Source organism: Sarcophilus harrisii, chromosome 2 (genome assembly GCF_902635505.1).
Source record: "Sarcophilus harrisii chromosome 2, mSarHar1.11, whole genome shotgun sequence".
Taxonomy (NCBI): domain Eukaryota; kingdom Metazoa; phylum Chordata; class Mammalia; order Dasyuromorphia; family Dasyuridae; genus Sarcophilus; species Sarcophilus harrisii.
Window position 1 is genome coordinate 195128579 of NC_045427.1, and position 25625 is coordinate 195154203.

Genomic DNA, 25625 nt, shown 5'->3' on the forward strand with positions numbered 1-25625 from the left:
GCAACAGAAATTCACAAAGACTCAGAACACAAAGACAGTAACCAGCAGATAAGATCTAAATATTTGGAAGACTCCTGCATAATACATATTTATGTATTATAAGATATATTATACTTATATACTCCCTCTTCTTGCAACTATTGCTCCATTTAAGGGCTATGCTAGAATTATACTTAGAAATTATTTCTAAGATCTGCCAAAGGCTCTTGGGACACCTGAGACTAGAACCCACATTTAGATCACTTAAAATAAGATTTTGGTTCAGCACAATCTTCATTTGAAAATAAACATAAATGATGCTGATCATCATGATGATTTTATAACATAACTTCTACATCTCCCTATATTCAAAAAACTGAAATTAGTTTTTTTTTTTTAAATCTCACCTCTCTATCAGTGCTGTTATGAATAAAAAGTTAAATTATAAAAAATACAGTCTGATCCAGCTAGATTTTTTTTTTGCACCACAGGTTAAAGATTCAAAAAAATTAAATCAAATCAAAAAGTTTCAAGCTTTTTTCAAGCTCCCTTGGAAGGTAAAAAGGGCCAAGACTAAAGGATTTATTTCAGTAAAGGAAGGTCAAACACATGTCCAGCATCTGCTGTTAAGTCACTTCCTTATTTGTCTCATTTCCTACCTACCCCCTTGAAATATATAACCTATAAACAACTTTTATAAAGGGAACTCAAAAAAGCTGGAAAACCCTAAACTAGCATTCTGTTTCTTTGCTGTCCACACGACTTTGGCGTTGTAATTTAAAAGAGGATGCTTTTTCACTCCTTGTGACAGGATGATCTGTGAGATCCTCAAAAGACTTTGCAGCTGAGCTGCTATTTGGGAAAGGATCCTTCTCAAAGCCATCTTCATCAAGGATTGAATCAGTGCTTGGGTCTTCCTGAATGGTGTCCATCCTTTGGTGGTCCAGTTTTGGAGCCACTGAGGGCATCACTGGAGCAGGTTGGAGTGGCTGAAGTCTACCCGGGGGCTGAGGTACTGGAAATGGTTTGATGATACGAACAGATGCTGAATCCATGCTACTCAGCATTTCCACATTCTGAAAAGATAGGTTTCACTGATATGAAAGATTTTCTTTTTAAAAAGGTTTTATTTTTCCTTCCTCGCCTTCCTCTTCTGCCCTTAAGCTAATGATGCAGTGGCCAGTTCTTTTTGTTCAGAGCTGCCTTTCAATGGGGGCACTAGATAAGATCTAGACCTTTTACAGTGACAAGCAGTTCTCTTAAGAGAAGTGCCAAATTCCTCAAATATGAAAATTCTTCTTCCATTCACTATTTAAAAAACCCAAAAACATAGTTTCTTACAAACAAACTCAGATAGAATCTCCCTCCACAAGGATGGGAGAGAGAAGAGAAATTAGGATCTTTTTAGATTCTTCGATCTCCCTGAAAGTTTAATAATCGCTGTATCATGAATTTTTTTCCTTTTATTCAACTTTTCTTTCTTGCTATAGCAAAAGGAAATCATTGATATAGACAATCTAAAAATGTAAGCATATGTTTATAAGCTAAATATTTGTCTCCAGGATAATTATATATCAACATCCTGGCTTGTGCAATGCAGTGGATCTGAAGCTATGTTTTGTCACTGAGGTCACAGAAAAATTCTCATTATCACAGATTTCAAATGTAAATACATTTAGTTAAACTCTTTATTTTATAGATAAGGAAACTGAAGAATTTCAACAGGCAGAGCTAGGGAGGTGGGAGAGAAAGGAAAATGGGATACATTTTAATCATAGGCATTATTGTAAGCAAGGGCACAGAGATGCAAAAACATTGGTCAATTCTAACATATACTGTCAGTGCCAAAGACAGAGTATCTCTCCATGTATATGGCATACTTACACTTGGGTGAAACAAAGATAAAGATTCATACTGTTTATCCAATTTCTTGTCCTAGAAGATAAAAAATTTAAACTAAGAAAACATTTCTTCAAATAAAATTAAGCAATACATGCAATCTCTCTAACCACTCCCAATTTTGGCCATTTCCATGACATTAAAAGGAATATAAATCTGTAAAACCATTAACAGACCCAACATGTGAATAACTCTTCAGGGAAAGCTTTAAATCTTTTGACACTAGCAAATGTGAAGTATTTCAACAAGGAAGCTTTTGTACCATTTATCTTGGTCGAGTCAAATGTGACCACAGGTAAGATTTCATGGCAATATTTCAATCTATCCTCTTACTCTCCACGAAGAAAATGAGAAAGGCCTCCAGAGGCTTTACTAACAGTTTGTCTTGTTGTCTATTCAAGAGGGTGATATAGAAAAGAGAGCTTTAGGCAATTCCTCAAGTATTTTTTCATTCATATTAGTTAAGAACATTAAGAGCACAGCTGACCACAAGACAGTTCAAATGTAACAGCAAAAGTCATTTGCTTTTTGTAGATGAATACATATTCTCAAAGAGTCACCAAAATGTAGCTATGCCTGCAATGCCTCCGCTTACGAATACTTCCCTCCCATTTCCCTCTCTACATGTTCCTGTTTTTTTCTCTGTACCCTTTTCAATGAGCAGCCAGCCCTGTACAGAGTAGACCACACAGAAGTACTGGGCTACATTAGTGCAAATGCTCAAATATCTTTTCAAAACATAAAGCTCATGTGGGCTTCTGATAGAACTAAGAATCAGGAATTATACCCTTACTGATGATTGACAGAAACCTGTTTTATGGTTATAAAGTTGATCTTTCCATATCTGCTCCACTAAGATGATCATACTATTAACTGAAAACTACTATATGAAGGATGACTATAAAAACAGCAGGAGTTTTGGCATGGACTCAAGTCAGGAAATCTGGATCTCTGTGTCCTCAACAGCAACCCCTCAGAGAAATCTGAAAAGCATTTTAATTTTTCTCAAAATTTTATTGCAAGATACATTAGATTGACTTAATGCATCCATTAAATGAGTAACAACTTGGAGAAGGTTGTTTGAGGTATCTCTACTTATATTTAAATGTTCTTTAAAAAGGTTGTTTGGACCATCTTATTAGGATCTGCTAGTACTTAAGGTTGTGTTTTAAAACTAAACTAAGATGTAAAAATCATGTACTGTTAATATAGTACTCTTCTGCAAAGTTTAACTGGAGTCTTACTAAGACATACTCTTAAAAGAAATTCATATTTTGACCAATAAGGTCAAAAAAGTAAGATGCAATGTCTCAGTAACATTCAAGACTGGTTGGGGCAAAGTTTTGCCAAAATAAAATCTCACCAATCCTTCAAAAAATATGGAGATTAAAAAAAAAAAGGAGATTGTTGTATTCAAAATTAAATTCACAAGCACTTAAAGACTTGTAACTTACCACACAATGGACAAGAATGCTGAGGGGAATCCACAAAATCAAAGAAAAGACAAGGACCGAACCAACAATGTTGTCTGCTAAAAACTTCCCTGTGAAAAATTTGAAAAACTGTAAATGTACTCTGTTGGTATTTGACAAAATATAAAAACAGTGTAAGCTAGTGATGTTTTTGTCAATAGTAGTATCATATCTATAATTCTTTTGTTATGGAAATATTTCACTAAGAAGATATGTAATACCAGCTAAGATAGCACATGCAATAATTAAAGAGATGATACTAATTCAGATTGTTACTAATACCAGTTGATCAAGAAGCCAATCCTTATAAAATATGGACTGTTCAAACTGAAAAGAAAAAAAAAAAAAAATCCTACCTTTTCTGAATTATTCTACACATATAAATGATTTCTTAATCATCCACAAATAGATTTATTGAAAATAAATCTTACTACAAAATAGGTGAATAATTCTTTGGCACTACAGTGGATCTCTCTTATTTTTTATTTTTAAAGCACTTTACCCTCTTACCATAATTAGTCTTCTAACAACAGTGAAAGTTCTCCAATGATCTGCATGAAAAAGAGTCTGGAAAAGAACCTACCAAAAGTATTGATGCTCAGCTGATCAATGAAATCCCAAAATCGCTCTATCACATCCTGCACTCGCTTCTCACATTTACCCTTTAAAGGAAAATGTTAGTATGAATAATTGATACCATAAATAATGAAGAGTCTCAAAGTCGCTAGACATTACAGTGGATACAGTAAGCCTAGAGTCAGTAAGCCCAAGTTCAAATGTGACCTAAGGCACTAGCTTTGTAATTAAGCAAGTCAATTTTTTGCCTAATCTGTGAAAAGATGATAATAATTGCAGCACCTACTTCTCAGGGTTGTTCTGAGGATCGAATGAGATAGTAATTTTAAAGTGTTAGCACACTATATGCTATATAAATTCATATTATAACTACTACACAAAAATCTAACTTCATAGACAACTTAAATTTAGCACAATAAAACTAAACAACTAATTTGAAATGTCTTTTAATGACAGTAATGATTCATGGGCTTACAGACAGGATCAAAAGCTAGAAGCAATGTTTTGTAAGAAAACCTAAGACAACATCCAAAGAAAAAGCATTATTTGGGAAATTTAGCAATTGCACTGCAAAGGATCATTTTGCTAGTACTATGGAAATATTTCCTAATCAATCTCCATGCATTTTAAAATTTGCTTCTATCACACACGTATGTATGTATATGCATACATATAAGTATGTATATGAAAGAGAGAGAGAGAGAGAGAGAGAGAGAGAGAGGAGAGAGAGAGTGTGTGTGTGTATGTGCATGCAAAAATGTCAATGGAAAATGAAGGGGTTTTCTTTTGGTTTAAGCAAACAAAATCTTGATTTCAAAGGCCCAAGGATGAAGCAGGCAACTCCACTTTCTGACAATTAAACAGACTCAAGAGTGCAGAATGAGACATATTTTGGCAAATGGCAAATGCAGGGAATTTGTTTTGCTCAACTATGCAGATATGCTATAAGAGTTTTGTTTTTCTTTCTTTTTTAATGGAAACAAGAAAAGTTGGAAAGAGAAAAATAAGATTCTTGTTAAATGAAAAAAATTAAATTTATAAAAACAAAACATAAATTCATGGACATCACACTAATGAAAAAGGAAAAAGAAAATTAGACTACCAATCTGTTTATGCTTTGCTTAAAGAAAAGTCATTTAATGCTATGCTATACTATATAACATGTACAGCAGATAGTATGCATAAAGCAAATCACAGGATACCACAGAATAGCCTGGTACATAACATATGTGTACAGAATGATATATGGTAAAGCATAAAGTAACATTATGTACATAATCTATCATTGCAAAGTACTGTATTAAGCAGATTAAGTGACATCACTTAGTCATGTTTTTATTCAGTCATTTTCAGTCACATCTGACTCTTCTAGACTCCATTTGGGGTTTTCTTGGCAAAAATACAAGTGGTATGCCATTTCCTTCTCCAGCTTATTTTACAAATTATGAAACTGAAACAAACAGGGTGAAGTGACTTGCCTAAAGTCACAGAGCCAGTAAATGTCCAACACCAAATTTAAACTGAGAAGATGAAATTTTCCTGACTTCAGGCCCAGGGCTCTATCTACTCTGACAGCTGACTATCATCACTTTGTAAGAATGAATGATTATTATATTGTATTTAATATATACTTTAACATATTTAACATGTTAAATATGTTAACATGTCTACCTGCCATCTGGAGGAGAGAGTTGGGGGAAGGAGGGGAAAAATAGCAACAAAAGGTTTTGCAATTGTCAATGCTGAAAAATTACTCATGCACATATTTTGTAAATAAAAAGCTATAATTAAAAAAATGATTATGCCAGCTTAATATGTTACTTATTATACTGTTGTTATATACCACTTAATGTGCTAAAATGCCTAAAATATGACATATATGATGAATAACAGAAAACAGAAAATAAAATATATGTATATATAGAGAGAGAGAATAGGCAGAATAACTCAATTAGTATGCCAGTGTAGTACATGGCTTAGTACATTATTTCATATTTAAGAAATCAAAATTCCCAAGCTCAGGCCAACAGATTGTTACTTACATTCATATCACAAAATCCCACGGTACAGGGTTTTCCTTTCCTCAAAAACAAGAAATTATTGTCAGCATCAAGGTATGGAACACATCGACCAGATTCATCCCTACAGCACACTTTGCAAGAATGGTCAGTTTCTAAAAGAGAAGACAGTGCATATTATCAGTTGGAGTTTCCAAACAGTACCAATGTCTTCCTCCTTTCCTTTACCTTACTGGTCACAACACTAACATTCTCAGGAAGGGGAATTAATACAACTTCAAAAAACAATTACGAATCAATGAATAGGCCACCAAGATGATCATTTGGTCCCCAGGCCAAAACTCTCACTACTAGGCTATACTGTTTCATCATAATGAACCCAGTAATCATTTAAGGTATCTGTTTTCAGGAATGTTGGAAAAGGTTATAAGGAGTAATAACTATAAATACTCTTCTCCATTTTGGGGTTCTGTGAAGCCAAGCATTTTCAACCTGAGGACCTGATGACTTAGTAGTGCCAGACATCCCCATCATAAGCAACCTAAATCCAGGGAACATGACTTGTCCCCTTGGCAGTGCGCAGAGATCTGATGCCAGGCTCTTGTATTTTAGATTTAGTGCTCCTTCTGCCACACCATGGTGCCTTTCAGATCAGATCAGCTATTTCATGATTTACTCTGACATGAAGCCTTGAAGTCAGAACCAGAAGATGTTCTGAATCCTACCTAACACTTAACAAACATGTAATCTTGGATAACTCATGTCTCTTGTCTGAACTTCAATGTCTTCATCAGTAAGATGACAAGACTTTATTAGCTGAGCCCTTGAGTCCTTTTTAGTTCTAAATTCCATGATGTTAAATCATATCCAATTAAGAAGAAAGTAAGGAAGTTCTGGAGAATGCTGCTGATATGCTATTTCATAATTAACAGGCTTTGAATTGCCAATCTTGTGAATTATACATCTTTGGTTTCTAAGTCAGAAAACCAATTTTTTTTTTTAAATGTCAAGAACACTTTTTAACACTTTTACTGTCCTTTTTATTAGTGACAAGAACAGTCTGTTATTTTGCTCACCATTACATGCACAAGACTGGAGATTCTTCTCCCTCTCACAGAAGGGAATACACTCTCCATCTTTACACTTTCCTAAATCCAAGCAAACAGTATCATCTGCAGCATTTCCAGGAGGGGGACATTCACTGCTGTTACCTAGAAACAAAAAGTTAGAGAGCAGATGATTACTATAATAAAATAATTATTTCATCTTCCCAATCGTCCTACAAGTACATGATCTATAGGTGCATCATATATTCTCTTTCATGAGAAGTGAAATCCCACAAAAGCTATAACTTAGTTTATCAAATAATCTAGAACTTGCTCTTCATTTGAAAAAAAAAAAATACCTGCACTTCCTCTGCTTCATATAGGGTTACTGTGGGGAAAGAATTTTGCAAACCTTAAAGTGCTATAAAAATGTGAAATTTTATTTCAAAAAGCTGACCAGTGAATTGTATAGAACAACAGCATAGAAAAATGAGCTTCTTATAATTCAGCATTTAGTACCACATAAACAATAGCTAACTATATAAAAAGAAATCAATTATACTTTTCTCAGGGATCAATTGGGCTACATTTTCATTCTAACAGTCAAACCAGTCAGAAATATTATCTGACATTGTTCTGTGAAAAAGTATCAGACTTTCATAAAAGTCTCTGTTTCAAAGAAAAAACTGAGGTTCATTTTAAAAGATTTTTGAATGCTCATAGTGATTTCTCCTCCTTTCTGAACTGTATGTTCTACTATTTGGCACTTTGCAACACAAAGCTGCAAAGACTATTTTTTTCATAAGTGTTCTGCCTCCTCTTCAAGACTATATAATGCTCATTGAGGGTTGAAGCTCTGTCATGTCCGTCACACCTAAGCATGGGGTCTTGTATATATGAGTTTGTTATAGTTAATGTTGAAAAACAATTAGATAAAATAAAATGATCAAAAGATCACAGATTCAGGCAGACATAAGACTCAAACAGCTATGAATGACCACGATGACAACAATCACTTTGCCTAGAGTGACAAAAGGACTCACACCCCATTTTTGTAGAGGTTCTTAAAACCTTTTCTCAGAGCAGTCCTGCACAGAGGTTGAGGAAATGTTATTTCATAGCTAGGAAATAGTGACTCCAAGAGGGCCAACAGTTGATATAACATCATTATACAGCAGGAAAAGTGGTAGAGAGAGAACTAGAACCCAAGTTTCCTGATTCCAAATCAAATGCTTTCCCCACAATATGGCATGGCTTTCTCACATACAAGGTAGAAATTAAAATGCCTGAATTAACCAAATTTAATTGTTACACTTGTTTGGTTTAGGATGTAATGGTTTTCATTTACAGATCCCCCTTTGAAGAGGAAGTCTCTCATCATTAAGGATACTTATAACAGACTGACAACCTTTAAAATCATAATCATGAACCTCATCCAGCTCAAATAAAAAAGAATGCATTCCTCTACTCACATTTGACAACAGGTGTCATTGTTCAGATATGTAATGCCAGGATCACATTCTTCTCCTTCATTCACTCTGGAATTCCCACATACATTGTTGTTTTGTTCTTGAAAACATTCCCGAGCCTTACTTTCAATAGTACTGCTAGTGCTTAGCACAGTGCTCTGTATATAGTAGGGGCTTGATGTTTTATTGACTGGCTGAAATGCTTTCTTAAAAATTTTTTTCATTTAATAAAGGAAAAAATTCCTATCAATATAATAATGGGAATCCCAAGTCTCAAAAAAAACTATTCATAATTTGCCAAAAGTGGAAACTCAATGAAAAGACGCAGAAGTTCAAAAGGTGTTGCAGTGACAATTCATTCTTCCAAAATGTATTCTCAGAATCTATTTATACACAGAGTAGACAAGAGTGAAGATAGAAAAGCCCCAGATGGGGAATCTCATTTTACTCCAATGAGGCAGGCATAGCAGTATTCATATAGTCCAAAATAAGATTTTCATATTTAATATTTTGCTATAAAGTTGAACTATGATACATGAAGTTCATTAGAGTACTAAGAAGAAAGAATTGTTGCATGCTTCTATAGCCACTATAGCCACAATTCTTTTATAAAATCTGAATAGGGGTGGGAGGATCTGTATATGATTTATAAAGTAAAATGTCATATAACAAAGTGACAAAAAATGGTTTTTTCCCAAAGATTAAAAAAAAAGAAGAAGAATATTTGGCATAGATTGGTAATCAAACAGAAAGAAAACCAATGTGACGAAATACCTGTACAGTAGGATACACCTTTGCAGGTAGCATTAATGGCCTCTTGGCATTTCTTCTCAGCTGTCTCAAACTGACAATTTTTACAGCAAGGACTATTTCTATCACTAGAAGAAGAGAATTTGATGGGAAAGTTAAAACATGAATAAAAGCACATTTTCATTATTATTAAAAAAATTTTTTTATCATCACAACTGAACATTCTATGTCAATGTGCTCTATCTTTTACACACCATCAAATCTTTGTTCTTCATTACTATGCAATCATTTCTGCCTAGAGATCTGTTCAACTGTGGCTACACCACCTCTACACTTTTCTGTTAATGAAAAATGCAGCAGAGTATAGCTACGAAGCAGATAGCAGAATGTAAAGTCAACCAAATTTAGGTTTAAGTATTCCTCCGCATCTTAGCTGTGTGACCTTAGAAAAATCACAACTCGAAGTACCCAGGCAAATCTTCACAAATATAATTTAATTGCTGAAAATATTCTAATCTGGATCAATAAGAAATTGTTCCTTACTGAGTCTTCTAAATAAAATCACAGATCCATCTGAAAAATACTCAGAAGCTTCAAAAATGTAATAGAATAGGAAAAGCATATTTAACATATAACAAATTTCTCCAGGTAAGTCAGCATTCTTTTTACTGGCTTAACAAAATGATTAAAAGCCCAACTCTTACAAGATTCAATAGTAGCTGCTCATGTATAAGTCTCTTATCTATAAGGTTGCTGATTTTTCATCAAAATGATTTATTTAGATAGCTCTTTATATGGTTAATCTTCAATTATCCACAAGTTTTGGCTTTTTTTTTTTTTTTTTTTTTTTTAGTATTTCGAGATTTTTTTTCCTTATTGAATTTGACTTATTGAATGTCAGGCATTAGTCTAATTAGTTGGCTGGGTTGAAAAAAGATAAGGGATGGATTTAATATCCTTGACTATATTTCCAAATTGAGTCATTGTTTTAAGTTACTTACACACCCCTTTAATTCTCAATTCTTCCCCCATATCTGTCAATTGTGAAAAAAAAAAAAAAAACCACCTTTTTATTTTTGCATTAAAATAGATTATCTGGTAATTTAAATTAAGCCATATCTGCAAACTTATTAGAATTGTTACTCTACATAACAGAAATGCTATACAAATAAGTCATTATTATGAACCACATTTTAAAGATGAAAAAACCGAGAGGCAAAGTGATTACCTTTAACATTAGTATAAGACCACTACCATTTTCAGTCTCATTTATTTATAGTGGGCTTGAGAATTCCTAATCAAACTTATGGTTTAAAAATGCTCACCTACACTGAACTCCTTTTTTCAAAGTACAGTTTGCATTGCAACAGGTGTCATTGTTCAGATACATAATGCCAGGATCACATTCTTCTCCTTCATCCACTCTGGAATTCCCACATACATTGTTGTTTCGTTCTTGAAAACATTCCCGAGCCTTACTTTCAATAGTCTTGAAGATGGATTGTTTACTGCAGTTTGAAAACATCTTAAAAAACACACACACACACAAAAAAAGCCATACAGGCTATATTCTTCATAAAAGTTCATTCCCATCTTAAAATGCATCTGTTTCTTTTACTTAATGACAAGAAATAGACTTCACTATGAAATTTGTAATAAGATACTGTCCCCAGAAGTGCCAAAAGGCTACTTATGTTACTTCTAAGGGTCATCTGTTTAGAATTCCAACTCCTTTCTTCCCCACCAAAAAAATGTTAAAAGGTTTAGGTTGGATATGGTAAGTGCTTTTTTAAAAAGTTGCTGAGGAAGGCAAACTACGGAAAGATAAAAAGATCTTGCCCTTGCTGGACAACCACATCAAGCGAAGGAAGTACTTTGTTCAGATATGGGTGTAATTAGATCAGGGTACCTAAATCTGAGATCCGTGAAATTGTATTTTTAAAATTTTAGTAATATTTTATTTATTAATATGATTGGTTTCCTTCCTTTGTAATGTTATGTATTTAAAAACATAATTCTAAGACTCCATAGACTTTACCAGACTACCTAAGGAATCCACAACACAAAACAACCTCTGGGCTAGATGGTCTATAATTCTGTGATCCTATGTAGTTCTATGCCCTCAGGATCAGTAGAAAAGCCTTTATTGCCATGTAATCATAAAGTATCATATTGGAAACAGACCCTATTAGTTAAGGAAATGGATTATATTTGAAACAACTAAAACCTAGAAACTTAAGTGGCTTAGTGAAAAATTACAGATAGCAGGGTAGAATGTTAGGATATGAACTTTGGAGTCTTTGACTACATATGCACACTGGTACCTTAGATGACAAATACCACCACCGGCAAAAGCCTCTGGAAAGTGTGTTCTATACTGGTTCTTGGGACCAAGCAACACAACATGAATCAAACTCATTCCATGAAGCCACAAAGCCCTATTTTTCATCCTTTTCACTGTTTCCATGGCAGCTCTAAAACAAATGCTTTAGCTTGTCAAAAGCAAAAAAAACCCTGCATATCTAAAAACTAATCTCAAAATTACTGAAATCTTTGGTAGCTCAGTAAGATATGATCTTGGGCAGCCTGAAGTCAGTAGGACTTGAGTTCAAATGTGCTCTTAGACACTTAACACTTCTTAGTTGTGTGACCCTGGACAAGTAAGTCACTTAACTCCAATTGACTCAGGGGGAAAAAAAAAAAGAGTAAGATATGATCTTCCTCTTTTTGCTAAGAAAAAGCAGGCAGAATTTTTTTTCCCTTTCCTTAGAAACTTTTTACCTCTGTCAATTAAAAAGCATTTTTTTCTTCTCTCTTCCCTCTTGCTTTCCAATAAATAAAAAGCAAAATAAAACTTTTTCTATACATATGTATGATCTGAATGTCTCACTGGCTAAATTTAAAAAAAAGAGAGAGAAAAGAAAAGAACTTTCATTCTATATAAATAAATGACCTCTCTGTCTACTGACCAACCGTAGTTCCGTAAGTCCAACCCTCAAAGATCACTGTTGGACCTCTGAAACTGGTTGTTCAATGGATCCAACATAATTCTCAAGACTTTACTTCAGCTAAAACTATATATTTTAACTGCAGGAATCTTGACTTTTTATGTTGCTTTATAAATACATTGGGTTCTGCTTTCAAATTCATTCTGCAACCCTTTTTTCTTTTATGGATAAATTTATACTTTTTACATTCACAATTATGACAGCAAAGTATATTATTTTCCTCCATTCTATTCTTATACATTTTCTTCTCTATATCTGCTCTCATGACTCTCTTTTCTTTCACTCATCTAAAGCCCAAGTCATAGGTTTTTATCCTTTCTTTTCTTTTAAACCCCTCTTTGACATCTACCCTCCTTAAGAGCTTTTCTAGCTGTAATTACCTCCCTTAATCTACCATTCCCCTATTTTACTCTCTTGTTTTTGTCCTTGTTCCCTGTTGACTGAAATATAATTCTGTATCCAATTATGTGTGAATCCTTTCTTTGACCTATTCAGATAAGAAAGTGAGATTCAAGATCAGCTGCTATCCCCACCTATTCTATTCCATGTTTATGTAATTTTATATAAGACTGCCCTCCAGTTATACAATTTTCCCCACTGTTCCCCTTTTATCCTTCTTTTATTCCTTTTTCCCTTTTCTATTGTTTTTTGAGAGCATCAAAATATATTTTAATTTTAATTGTGCCTATGCCTTATCTGACTTCCTTTATGACACCTGATCATGTTGGGTTCTAAGAGGACAAGTGTTATTAAAATTAAACAGTTTTAGGTGTTTAAATCCTTTATTTTATTAAAGATCCATGGAGGGATGAAGCTAGATGGTAAAGTAAATAGAGTGCTGGCCCTGGAAGTAGGAGAACCTCAGTTCAAATCCAGTTTCAGACAGTTTCTAGCTGTGTGACTTGGATAAATTATTTAATCTGTTTATCCCCCCTCCAAATCATTTTCCCCTCATTTATTTCATTGTATTCAAATTTTTTTCTGGGAAGTTTTATTTGCTGAGAAGACAATCTTTACCTACTGTCTTCTGGAATACATGATTCTGTATTCCTTTATAGTGATGGCTACTAAATTGTGTGCAATCCTGACTATAACATCTTGGTATCTGAATTTTTTCTTTCTGATAGTTTGTAGTATTTTTTCCCCTTTTATTTGGAAGCTCTAATATTTTGGCTATGATGTTCCTAGGGGGTGTGTTTTTTCATTTTGAGGTTTCTTTCAAGTTATGACTTTTCACTTTATTCACTAGTTCTAAGAAATCTGGGCAGTTTCTCATACTTTAAAAAATATGATGTCAAAGCCTTTCAGGCAATCTAGTGATTCTTAAATTATCTTTCCTTGATCTGTTTTTGAAGTCAGTTATTTTTGTGGTGAAGAACCTTTTATTTCCCTTTTCTAGTTAATTTTACAGATGAGGAGACTGAGGCAAAAAAGGCATAAAGCCAGTGTCTGAGGCTGCATTTTAAGTCATGAAGATAAGTCTTCCTGATTCTAAGTCCAGTGATATGTCTACTGCGCTATCTAGCTGTCCCTCTTCCTCTACCTTTACTATTTAAAAGATCTTTTTATTAGATTTTGAAGAATACAGGCAAATACATTTCTACTAGTTCTTTTCAGGTATATTTCATCCCTGGCCAAGAGTCTGTCACTTTTATAATTTGAGGCATGATTCAAAAATCATGGGTCACTCAAATCGGTTTCAACATTTTTTTGGGAATTTTTCAACAGAAAGGAAGAGTGAACAACAATCAAGAACTTTATGTTTATGTTGTTTATTAAAATGTATAAAGTGTGTATTAGTAAAAAATCATATATGGAGTGAATTTATGAATCAAAAAAATTTCAGGAATAGCCGAGACCTCACAGAGGCTAGCTAGTCTAAAAGTTAGAAGAATCCTTTCTAGATCCTACAATACAACTTGTTATTCAGTCTTGTTGGAACTCCTTAAATATTAAGCTAAGAAGTCAGTAGTTTATTCTAGAGACAATAGGAATTCAGTGAAGATTTTTGAGAAGGGCGGTAATATGATCAGATCTACTCATTAATAAAATTATTTTGTACAGGAGATTGGTTGAAGATCACTATACAACTGCTTCTCTATAGAGCTAATATATTAAAAAAACAGAAGAATCCAGAAAACTTTTTTTTAGTTACTCAAACAATTCAAATACTACTTTTAAGTAGATAACCATATGTGATTACAAAATGCACTACTCTTTTTTTTAAAGGTGGTAGGGAGGTTGAAAGGTTGTGTCGTTCCTTCTTCCCCCTTTCCATTTTTAGATAAGGAATACAGTTTTTGGATTCTTTCCTAATAATAAAGCAAGTTCTCTCCCCTCATTAGTCATATCAGGTCCACATACCTTATTATTCTCATGGTCTCCACTCACAGCTATTGGATACATAACATATTTTCCTCCTTGATCTTCATTTGGGGCACATTCTGCTAAACCATCAGGATCATGTTCTGCTCCAAAATTATGTCCCAGTTCATGAGTTGTAACCAAATCAGCTTCCTTAAGGATAGTGCAAAGAATGTTCTATAATTTCCCCAAAATAAGTTGTAAAGTATTTTGGCAACAGGAGCAAAGATTTATTCATGAAGTCAGATTTATGTCATACATGCACTGACATAGAATCATTATAGACTATAAATGCTGGTCACCATCAATTACTGTATTCTATTCCATTATTAGACAATGAATGCACTAAAGTGCTTCATTTAATTAATATAATTGGCTAATTTAGCAAATTTTAAGAATTTAAGCAAAAAAGATAAATACAAATAAGGAAACATCATGCATTTATCAATTTGGAAGGTGATATGTGATTATTACTAGGGCCTACAGTGTCATGATATAAGGTCAAGAATAATCTATGGAATAAATGTAAAAAAACCCAACCAAACAAATAAACCCAATAGTAAAATTCCAATTCACTTTTCCACAAGTAACAGAAATATAACAAAAAGATTCTACTGTGCAGCACGAAGATTTTAAGATTCAAAGTAATATAACATTAAAATAGAAAGAAAAATAAATTTGGAATCAGAAGACTTGGGTTCAATTCCTGGTTCTATTACTTAATACTTATGTGATCTTGGGCTAGTCATTTTCCCCTCTATATTTTTAAGTTCTTTCTCTGTAAAATGGAATAAGATGTGTATGTTTTCCTTTATCTATATGCCCTTTAATCCTATGATTTTGAAAATCAACACCAAGAATACAAAATAACAACTGTAAAACAATGTCATTTGCTCTTTAATTCCTAAAACTATTCACTGATGTTTTAATGTTGTGATCAAGAATTTTAACAATTAAAAGTTTCTTGACAAAGAAAACTTTCACACTCGAAAGATGTCATAGAATTATATGACTATTTAGAGGAAGAGTGGGCCTGTGAAAAGAGAACTGAATAGGAGCCAGGAAGATCTGAATTTGGATCATACAGTTTTTTCCAACACTTCCAAGCTCTGTGATCATGGGTAAATCTCTTCAGCTTTCAGAACCAAAGGTCTTCATTTACAAAAAAAGAGGATAATGAAACCTATAGCACCTATCTCACAGGGCTGTTCTTAAAGATCATATGAGATAATACATAGAAAGCAGCTTTAGAATCCTTAAATTCTTGTATGTTGCTTATTATTACTAAGGTCATATAGATTTTATAAGGGAAAATAATAAAAAATGATAAAATACCATTATATTGTTGTTCTTTAACCATTTTTCAGTCACATCCATCTCTCAGTGACCCCATTTGGGGGTTTTCTTGGTAAAGATACTGGAGCGATTTGCTCATTTCCATCTCCAGCTCATTTCACAACTGAGACAAAACAGGGTTAAATGGGCTTTCCCAAGGTCGAATAGCTAGTAAGTAAAGTCAGATTTGTCCTGAAGATGAATCTTGCTGATTCCAGCAGCACTCTATCTACTGTACCATCTAGCTGTGAGTGTACTTTATTATTATATATGAAATTCAATGATTTTTTTAATGTAACTATTTCAAGTGATTAAGAAATTTTAAAATAGGGAGTATCTGTTTCCATATCTTGGATAAATGAATTGTGTTTACTTAATAGGAAAGCCAGCCTTAATTGTTGTAATTGTTTAAAAAAACAAAAGTAAATACACTTAAAAAACTAAAGGGTTGAGGGAGAATTCTGGAAAGATGGCTGAGTAGGTTGGTAAATTTCAAGCTCTCCAGATTTTCCCCACAAATAGAACAAATGTGACTATAGACTCCTGAAAATTCAAGAAGACTTAGGGTAGAACAGAGGTCCTCTGGATACAACCCAAGAAAATCTGAAGAAAGATGCCAGGCTGAAAATAACCTGTCTAAAGTGCAAACACCTCCAGGCTAGCTCTGCAGAAACACCAAATGAGAAATCCTGGGGCTGGCTGGCTGTGGCTGGAGCCTCAGCAGGAACCACAGAGACTTTCATCTTCCTGAGTGTTTGTGGAGTCCGGGTCTGAGAAGAGCCAAGTGAACTTCAGCTGATTAAGAATGCCAGCCCCAGCTGTGCTGCTGATTTGCTGGGAAGGGGAAGGGAGAGAGAGGGAACCAGCTCATCTGTGGGTACAGAGGCAGCAGGGAAGGGACACTACTTGCAAGGGGGGGAGCTCTTGGTTTGGGGAGAGAGTTGAAGTGAAGCCAGAGACACCATCTCCCTACCCCAGGATTAGGGGTTTTTACACTAATATTTCTTATTAAAAAAAAATAATAAAATAAATTACATATATATATATATGAACTGGCAAAGAAAAAACTCCACCATAGAAACATACTATGCGAATAGGGAAGACTAGTGTTCTTTCAGAGGAAGATGTTGAAATAAAAAAAGATTCCATCCCAAAGAGTAATATGAAATGGCTTCCATCCCAGAGAGAATTTATTGAACAACTCAAAAAAGAATTCAGAAGTCAAATGAGAGACATTGAGGAAAAACTAAAAAACAACCCAATACCAAATAACAACAAACATCCAGGAAGAACAAGATTATACCCCCCAAAAAGTTAGCCAATTAGAAAAGGAGATACAGAGTGGAAAAAATGAAATAACTCTTTGAAAATTAGAATTGAGTAAGGGAAAGTCAATGAAACTATGAAAGACCAAGAAATAACAAAACAGATGATAAAAGAATGAAAAAATACAACAGAATGTGAAACATAAGAAAAATGACAGATCTGGAGAACAGATCAAGAAGAGAAAATATAATAATAATTGCACTGCCTGAAAGTTGTGACCAAAAAAAAAGGATCTTGACACAATAATTCAAGAAAACTATCTTGGAGTGGGTAGAATATGAGAGGAAAGTAAAAACAGAAAAAAATTCACCTCTTAAAATCTCAACAGAGCCTTTATGGAAACCATATAAGAATATCATGGCCAAATTTTGAAGATTTTTGCAAGAAACAAGAAAAAACAATCAAATATGCAAGAGCTACAATTAGAATTGTACAGGACTTTTTAGCAGCTACAATAAAAGACTGCAGGTCTTGAAATCCTATTTACCAACCTGCGGCCAAAAATATCATATCTAGCAAGATCATCTATAATACTGCATGAGAAAAAATGGATATTCAATGAACTTGCAGATTTTCAGAACTTTTTATCATCAACCAAACTTGAACTTAACAGAAAATTTAACATAAAAGCCAATATCAAAGATAAATTTCAAGGAATTCAACATGAATAAATTGTCTGTTTTTTTACATGGGAAATTTATAGCATATGTTTAAGATCAACACCAACAATACGACAGCTCAAAAGAAAGACTGGGGCAGAGTTAAGGTAAAAATAGTAATTATGTCATACAAATGAAGTGCAGAGGAAAAACAGGCACAGAGGCAACAAAGGGGGAGCAGAGTTCATATTTTTGAAAACCTACTCACATGGGTGACAGAAAGAATGGGTTAAAAAGGCAACACATATATAACTATGAAGAGTATAGCAACCTCCAAAACCTATAAAGAAATAAGGGGGGAGGGATGGTTGGACAGGAAAGCAAAGGGTGAGGGAAGAAGACAAGGGAAGGATGCATGGGTTGGGGGAGGTTATGTAATAACAAGGCCAAGTTTTGGGGCAGAATTTTTAAAGAGTCAGCAGGGATAGGAAAGATATATCTGTGTATGTCTATATATGTATATATCTATACACACACACACACTATATATATATATATATATATATATATATATATATATATATATATATATAGCCTTTCTTAACTATAGCCTGCTTGACAGTGGGAGGGCCAAAAGGAGGTAAAAAATAAAGTTAAAAAAAAAATGCACAGCAGCAAACAAAAGAACAATTTACAAGGAAGTAAAGATGGACACTCACGAATATAATTTCTTCTAATATACACACACATGTAGAGGGCTGAAACTCTGAATCATTGCACTGAGGTCGGTTCAAGCACTTAGGGCTAATTACAGATTGGACAATACTCTTTGGGCACATGCTTGGAAAATAGTCCTTCCCACTATCCTGTGCTGGCTCAATGACTGGTGTATACAGAGGGTTGTAGGAGGGACTAGGGGGTGGAGTAAGATTAGCCAGGATCACTCTTTGTTGTGGACGAGGAAGAAGGCGGTCGCGGAGATTCTGCTTCCATCCTGTTCAATCCTACGTCTCAAGACAAGAATAAAGAATAAGGACTTTTGCTTATCCTGACTGGCTGATTCTGGGGTGTCCTGGGTGTTAGCGAAGTTGTCACACACACACACACACACACACACACACACACACACACACACACACACACACTTTCTTGAACTGGTAATTATTGTTATATATTTTGAATCCTCTCTAATGTTCTGCTGGGCACATGACAATGTTCTCTTCTGCTTTGTATTTCTTTTCTGTTCTTTAAATTTCTTATTCTGTTTCTTTAAATAAAATAAATTTGGGAAAAAAAAACCCAAATTAAAGAGCTTATAATTCTCCCCTGCCCAGATTTGTTTCATAGTGCAAAATCACAGGAAAATAATAATTACGTGTTCTGTGCCAACAAGAGCAGACTCAAAGTTACTTTCAAATTTGTCTTTAAGTAAAATCATTGCTAATCATGAGAAAAGGTGAATTAAATACCATAGTGGTCTGAATATAAGCTAAAATTAAGTAGCTTATGACAGATGTCATTTTTTCAGTATAGAGGGTGTCCCAAAAGTCTCAGTACAGTTCCAAGGTACTAATAGTTTTATAGCTTTAGTACAGTAACTAAGATGTTTTCAAAGAGATTTCATTTTATGAGTATAATCTATTAATATGCCATTCAATTAATTTGATACATCCAAGTTGGAAAAGACATTGCAGTGGTCTCAAAATTGTATGATCTGATGAATCATTAACAAGACATATATTTAAAATAGTCTCATTTCTTTCTCATTTCACATTGATGTCAGAAAAAAAAAGATGGACTTTTATAGAGTGGGCCATAGTCACTCTTAACAAAAAATGATATGAACAGACTATCAATTAAATAATAACATTCCTTTATGCCATAAAAAACTGAAAAACTAGAAAAGTGGCTGTGCATACGACTAAGAAGAATTAAGATTATTTTTGCTATACTTACTGACTAGGAATGCCACCTCTTCAAAATATCCTCATAACCTTAAGTCTCCCTAAAGCAAAACTAAAAGATTTGAAAATCTTCAAACAAATTCACCTTTATTAAAACAAAGAAAGCAATACTGGCAACCTCCCTTTGAAGGTCTTCCTAAAACTTAAATCACAACATGTTATATAACCTTAAATTTTGAGGATTATTCAGATTTCAAATAGCTCTGCTATAATTCAGTAAGTATTTCCCCCCCTAAGTATATAATTTCCCTTTCAAAAAATAGCAGGATTATCAAATCAGATACATATGGCTCTCACCTTCACCCTTAAAATTAAGTTAATGAATGGTGACAGAATAACATAAGGCAATAGAAGATCCCAATGAAACTTCATATTACAGACTAGAGAAATGTCAGGATGCACTACCTATAGGACAGTACTTAGAATTGGAAGAGAATCTGGAACACAAGCCAGGCTTAAGCACTTTAAAAAAATACAACCCAATGTGCTGTGTTTATGAATATCTGTGATCCATAAAGTATAGCACTTATCACAAACTAAAATATTTTAAAAGAACCACCAAGAAACATACCTTTGTAAGGATGGTTTTACCATAATTTTTTGTGCTGGTCAAGCCACTATTCAGAAAGATGTTCTTTCTCCCAACTGAGCTATAATAAGCTAGAAGAGGGGGGAAAAACAAATTGCTTAGGGAAAACATCTCTAAACACCTTTCTTCTCTCTCCCTTCCCCTTCCATACCTTACCTTTTCCTTATTCATAATCCAGTCATCCTGGCCTGTGATACCAAAATCACATTCACCAGGAAAGTGGGAAAAAAAAAAATCTCACCTTTTGGACAAACACCTCCATGACTGTTCGTTCTGGGAGATCCAACATATGCTAATCCAAGAGTTCCCATGTCAAAATCTTGATATGTAAAAAGATGTGCAAGACAAACTTTTGATGCATCTTCAGCTATATCAAAGCTGAATTGCTTTAAAAAATGAGATGCAAAATAATATCAGATAAAAAGATTTTGTTACAATATTTCTTTACTACTTTATTATCACAACCCAGCATTACAATTCACCAATTGCTCCAATGCTCTTTAGCCAGATAACCTATCTACCTGTCTGAGTTTTAGCCAGATGTATGTGTCAAATAATGCCTGACTGGAAGAGATAGCAAGTTTTTATAGATATACAGGGCTGAAGCTATAAGGTATGATGATGATGAAAAAGAACCCAGACCTGAAAGACACTGTAATGCTATATTTTAGAGCCTTTTAAAGTTGTCCTAGGGAACCTTTGCAAAAAAGCTTCCTTGAAAAAAAAAAAATCTTACAATACTACTTTAACACTTCTAGATATGCTAGAAAACACTTAATATTACTATGACAAAAGTGATATTCTACATGGGGAAAGAATAACACCAATAAATTTCGTAGTTATCAAAATATTTTTAAAATATCTGGCTTTTGGAATTAGAAAAATGAGTAGATGCCCATCAGTTGGGGAATGGCTGAAAAAGTTATGTATATGGAAGTAATGGAATATTATTGTTCTGTTAAAAAAAAAAAAAAAAAGATGAACTAGCTGATTTTAGAAAGGTCTGGAAAGATTTACATGAACTAATGCTGAGAGAAACAAGCAGAACCAGAAATACATTGTACACAATAACACCAAGAACATGTGATAATCAACTATGAAAGACTTGTTTCTTCTCAGCAGTTCAGTGATCCAAAGCAATCTCAATGAACTTTGGATAGAAAATGCCATCTGCAGCTAGAGAGAGAGAACTATGGAGACTGAATATAAATCAACACATGCTATATACACTTTCCCCCCCTTTTTCATCTGTTTTATTTTCTCTCTTGGTCTTTCCCTTTTATTTTGATTTTTCTCTCCCAACATGATTCATAAAGAAAAGTGTATTAAAAAATGAATGTGCATGTATAACCAGAAAAAACAAAAAACCAAAACAAAAATCAAAGACCTTCAGTGCCTCTATTGCCTTTACAAATAAGTTGTGAAGTTTAGACTTTATAAATTCTTTCAAATTAAATTCTATAAATATTAAAATATATATATTCTAAAAAGAAAATTCTACATTTTAAATCATCCTTTAGAAAGATCTTCTCCTGATGGCAGACTCACCTAAAAATGATCAGCTATAAGGTTTTAAAAGCAAGATATATATGGCACTTCTTTATCTCTAACATCTAATAGTTATATATAATACTTTACAGTTTACAAAGTGTTTCATCACTCAATAATTTTGGGATGAATAACCAGCTATATAAATGAACTATGTATTTGATTTTTGCATCAATCCTATAAAAAAGGACACAGGCATTATTAAAATCTCCATTTCAACGATGAGAAAAACGAGGCTCAAATAGCTTAACATTCAGAACTGGAACTAGGACTCAAGCCTTCAGATTTTAGGTTCATCCAATAATCTATCACAACATGCAAGAACCAAGTGGACTTGAGAGAGAAAGGAAGATGATATTATAGGGGATCCCTAATCTTGAACTAACTCAATTCATCATAAACAAGAATTTCTTGAAGTACCTACTATGTGGGAGGCACCCAGCTCTTGCCCTCAAGGAGCTAGCAGGGAAAAAAAATAAAAACAAATGTTAGTGCTATAGCTGTTTTCTAGGGCTCATATAAGATACCGAGGCACTATCTACTGATTTGTGTCAATACCACATGCCCAAACAACTAATACAGCAAAAAGATGGTATTTCCTGAAAGCATTCTGTTCTCAGTGAAAAAACCATAAGGATTTTCAATGTTTCCCCAAAGCTGCTTTTTCTGCCATACAATACAGGATTATAGTTTGAAAAAGCAAAATGAATTATTCCTAGTATTCAATTATCTATCCTGATATTATATTTCATCATTGTATATAACTCAGCTATATTCATGTAAAGAATCCTTAAATGAGTCAATGAATCTTGAATTATGACCTACCTCTATATCTTGAATTATGACCTACCTCTAGTAACGACTTCACATCCCAAGCATCCTTCTCTTCACTGGGATAACTTTTTGCCATGTTAAAGTGCTTTTCACCAGGTTTTACCTCTTGAGGTGTCTTGAGGATACGAATCTATACTTAAAAAGAGGATATAATTAGAGTAAAGCCAAAGAAAGTAATTCAAACTCTAGCAATTTTATAAATGCCAAAACACTATGACAGAAAAGGAAAAATGTTTTAAAATTAAGCCCTATAAATCTTTAAAATATAAAGGTAAGTCATTTTAAAAACAAATGGAGAGGCACAGTTAGAGAGTATAATCTAATATGATTAAAAATGTACAAAGTTACTAATAAACTTAATTTTTTTATGCTTGTGGTTCTCTTGTAGAAATTTCAGAAATTAAAACTTAGAAGATATGAGGTTAGAATGATTATTATGACAAAAGATTCAAAATTATAAAAGTACAAGTAATAACATCTTTCAAAATGCAGGTTTTGTGGTCACTGTGGACCATAAAATGAAGACATTGCATTATATAATGTATGGTATTACTTGCAACTAACAGAAAAGATTATAAAACATATGATCCTTCTACACAGTTCATATAAATATGCTGCCTTCACAATTTTTCATAAAAGATTTAGCAAAGATCAAATTTATGTCTTACAAAAAGAAAAATTATCTAAAACAAATCTCTAAATATTAAGAATACAGTATTTATTACTACCAATTTATTTAAGAATCTCTCTTGAGCCAAAACATCAACAAAGACAATGATGAAGGCAATAACATCATCCTACATTGTAGGAGAAGAATCTGGAAAGATATACAAAAGCAACAATTTCTATACCAAAATGTGTCAATTCATTGGGAGTACTATCAAGTTCTGAGTATTATTTTCAAATAATTTTATCAAAATGACACGACTAGCAATGAGTGATAATAATGTGACAATAGGTACATGCCAAGATAACATATTTTATAAAATTTATCAAACATTTATTGAAAGTCTCCTCTCACAAAATTCCCTCTATTATCCGTGCTTTCTTCCTCTTTAAATTACTTTCCATTATACTTATTTGTTTGGATTTCCCAAGCAGGACATAAATTCCTCAAGATTCTATTTTGGTTTTTTTGTCCACCACCTTCCAAAATGTTCTATACATAGTCTCTTAATTGGACTCCTTGCCTCAAATCTCCTGACTCCAATCCATTCTCTACAAACTGTCAAAGTGATTTTCCTAAACTGTAATTCTGACTATCATTCTCTCCCAAAAACTTTCCCCATACAATAAGCATGACTCCTGATCGTTTTTGTGATAAAGTTTATATTCCTCTTTATAGGATTTAAAATTCTTTATAATGACCTGAACCAACGTTTTCTTCCCTTATTATACATTAATTCCTTTTACTCTATCATTGAGGCAAATACTCCTTCTTGATGTCACACTGTCATGCCCTACTCCTAAAAAGGTACCTTCTCCCTCTCTACTTTGTAGAATCCTTTTAAATTAAAGTTTTTTTTGAGGTCTTTTGAGAGTTAATGTAAAGCTCCAGTTTCTACTTAAACTTTGACCAAGATCAATATTGTAGGGCATGGAACATAATAAACATTTTTAAAAATGAATTGTTCATTAATATGTTCAAATGCTGATATCCTCCCTCTTAAAACTACTTTGTACTTCTTCTGCAGATAGCTAATAATAATCATTTATTAAGCATTTAGTATGAGCCAGGTTTGTTTCCCTTTTAACATTTTTTTTTCCTCACAAATGTTTTATTGCAAAATTCTTTAGTATTTTTTTAATCCAAAATATCATTAATTTACATTCTATCTAATTATTAGCATTCAATCATGTTTCATTTTCTGGTGTTTGAAAACAAAAGACACTAGAGATGTTATTATAGAAGCTTGAATCTCCAAAAAGTACCTTCTATGAAGTCTCTATGGGCTGAATATGCAACTTAATATATGGCTCCTGAATAAGATTTAGTTTTTGTACACTGGTGTAGAAAGACTTTTCAACAATGTGATTCAACTGCTATAGAGCCAGATGAATTTCCTTGTTTTATTCTATGTACAAATGATGTCATGGTCATCTGTACAATGAAGATTTTTCCATGGTTTAAAATTGTATTCCAGCTGCTTAACCAACTACCCAGACAATAATTGACAAAGGCAGGTATCCTCTGATACCAAATTCAGTTCCTTAAATTATTATTGATTTCTATTTTATTTTTCTTACTGACTCCCATAAACATCTTTTCTCATACATGATTATATTAATTATTTATCCTCAGGTTCATCAAATTCCATGGGATCCAAGAATAGATTCCACAGAACCCACAAACTCTGATGGAAAAAAATTCATCTTTATATAAATTAATCTCTATTTGATATTTAAGATTTCCTTTAATTACTTAAAAACTGTATTGTTCACAGACATCATTGAATGTTAAAATTCTTTCTTCAAATTTTATTTCTAGTGATTTTTATTCACCATTCCTTTTGAGTCAGTAGAGAATAGAACATTTTTATTTAAAAAAAAAAATTATATCACACACACACACACGCGTGCGCACATTTATGAGAGTAAAATAAGGATTCTCCTGGGCATCTTCCATACACTTCACTATCCCAACTTCCCTATGATTTGAAGAATAAATCAATCAGAAAATTAATAAGCATTTATTTAAAACTTGCTGCATGCCAAAGACTGTGGTAAGAATTGGAGATATAAAGGAAAAAAGATGTAGTATATATTCTCATGTAAGTTACATTTTATTTGTAGATGGATAATTTGGGAAATTACAGATAGCTAAAAAATTCACTTCTACGTAGCTATCT

The 25625-nt window shown here is 33.3% G+C and overlaps 1 protein-coding gene across 1 annotated transcript in view; it reads right to left on the reverse strand.

The window, feature by feature from the left end:
* Positions 1-7: 7 nt before the first annotated feature.
* ADAM17 (ADAM metallopeptidase domain 17) overlaps positions 8-25625 on the reverse strand; it is a 47794-nt gene continuing 22176 nt past the window's right edge. Inside the window, exons 8-19 of the mRNA XM_003757874.4 lie at positions 22793-22906; positions 20636-20780; positions 20377-20465; positions 14582-14734; positions 10535-10734; positions 9234-9337; positions 7021-7155; positions 5969-6099; positions 3934-4012; positions 3333-3421; positions 1864-1914; positions 8-1055 (exon numbers count right to left, since the gene is read on the reverse strand). Coding sequence (XP_003757922.1) covers positions 711-1055; positions 1864-1914; positions 3333-3421; positions 3934-4012; positions 5969-6099; positions 7021-7155; positions 9234-9337; positions 10535-10734; positions 14582-14734; positions 20377-20465; positions 20636-20780; positions 22793-22906 — 1635 coding nt within the window. The 3' untranslated portion in view covers positions 8-710. The remainder of the gene's footprint in view (positions 1056-1863; positions 1915-3332; positions 3422-3933; positions 4013-5968; positions 6100-7020; positions 7156-9233; positions 9338-10534; positions 10735-14581; positions 14735-20376; positions 20466-20635; positions 20781-22792; positions 22907-25625) is intronic.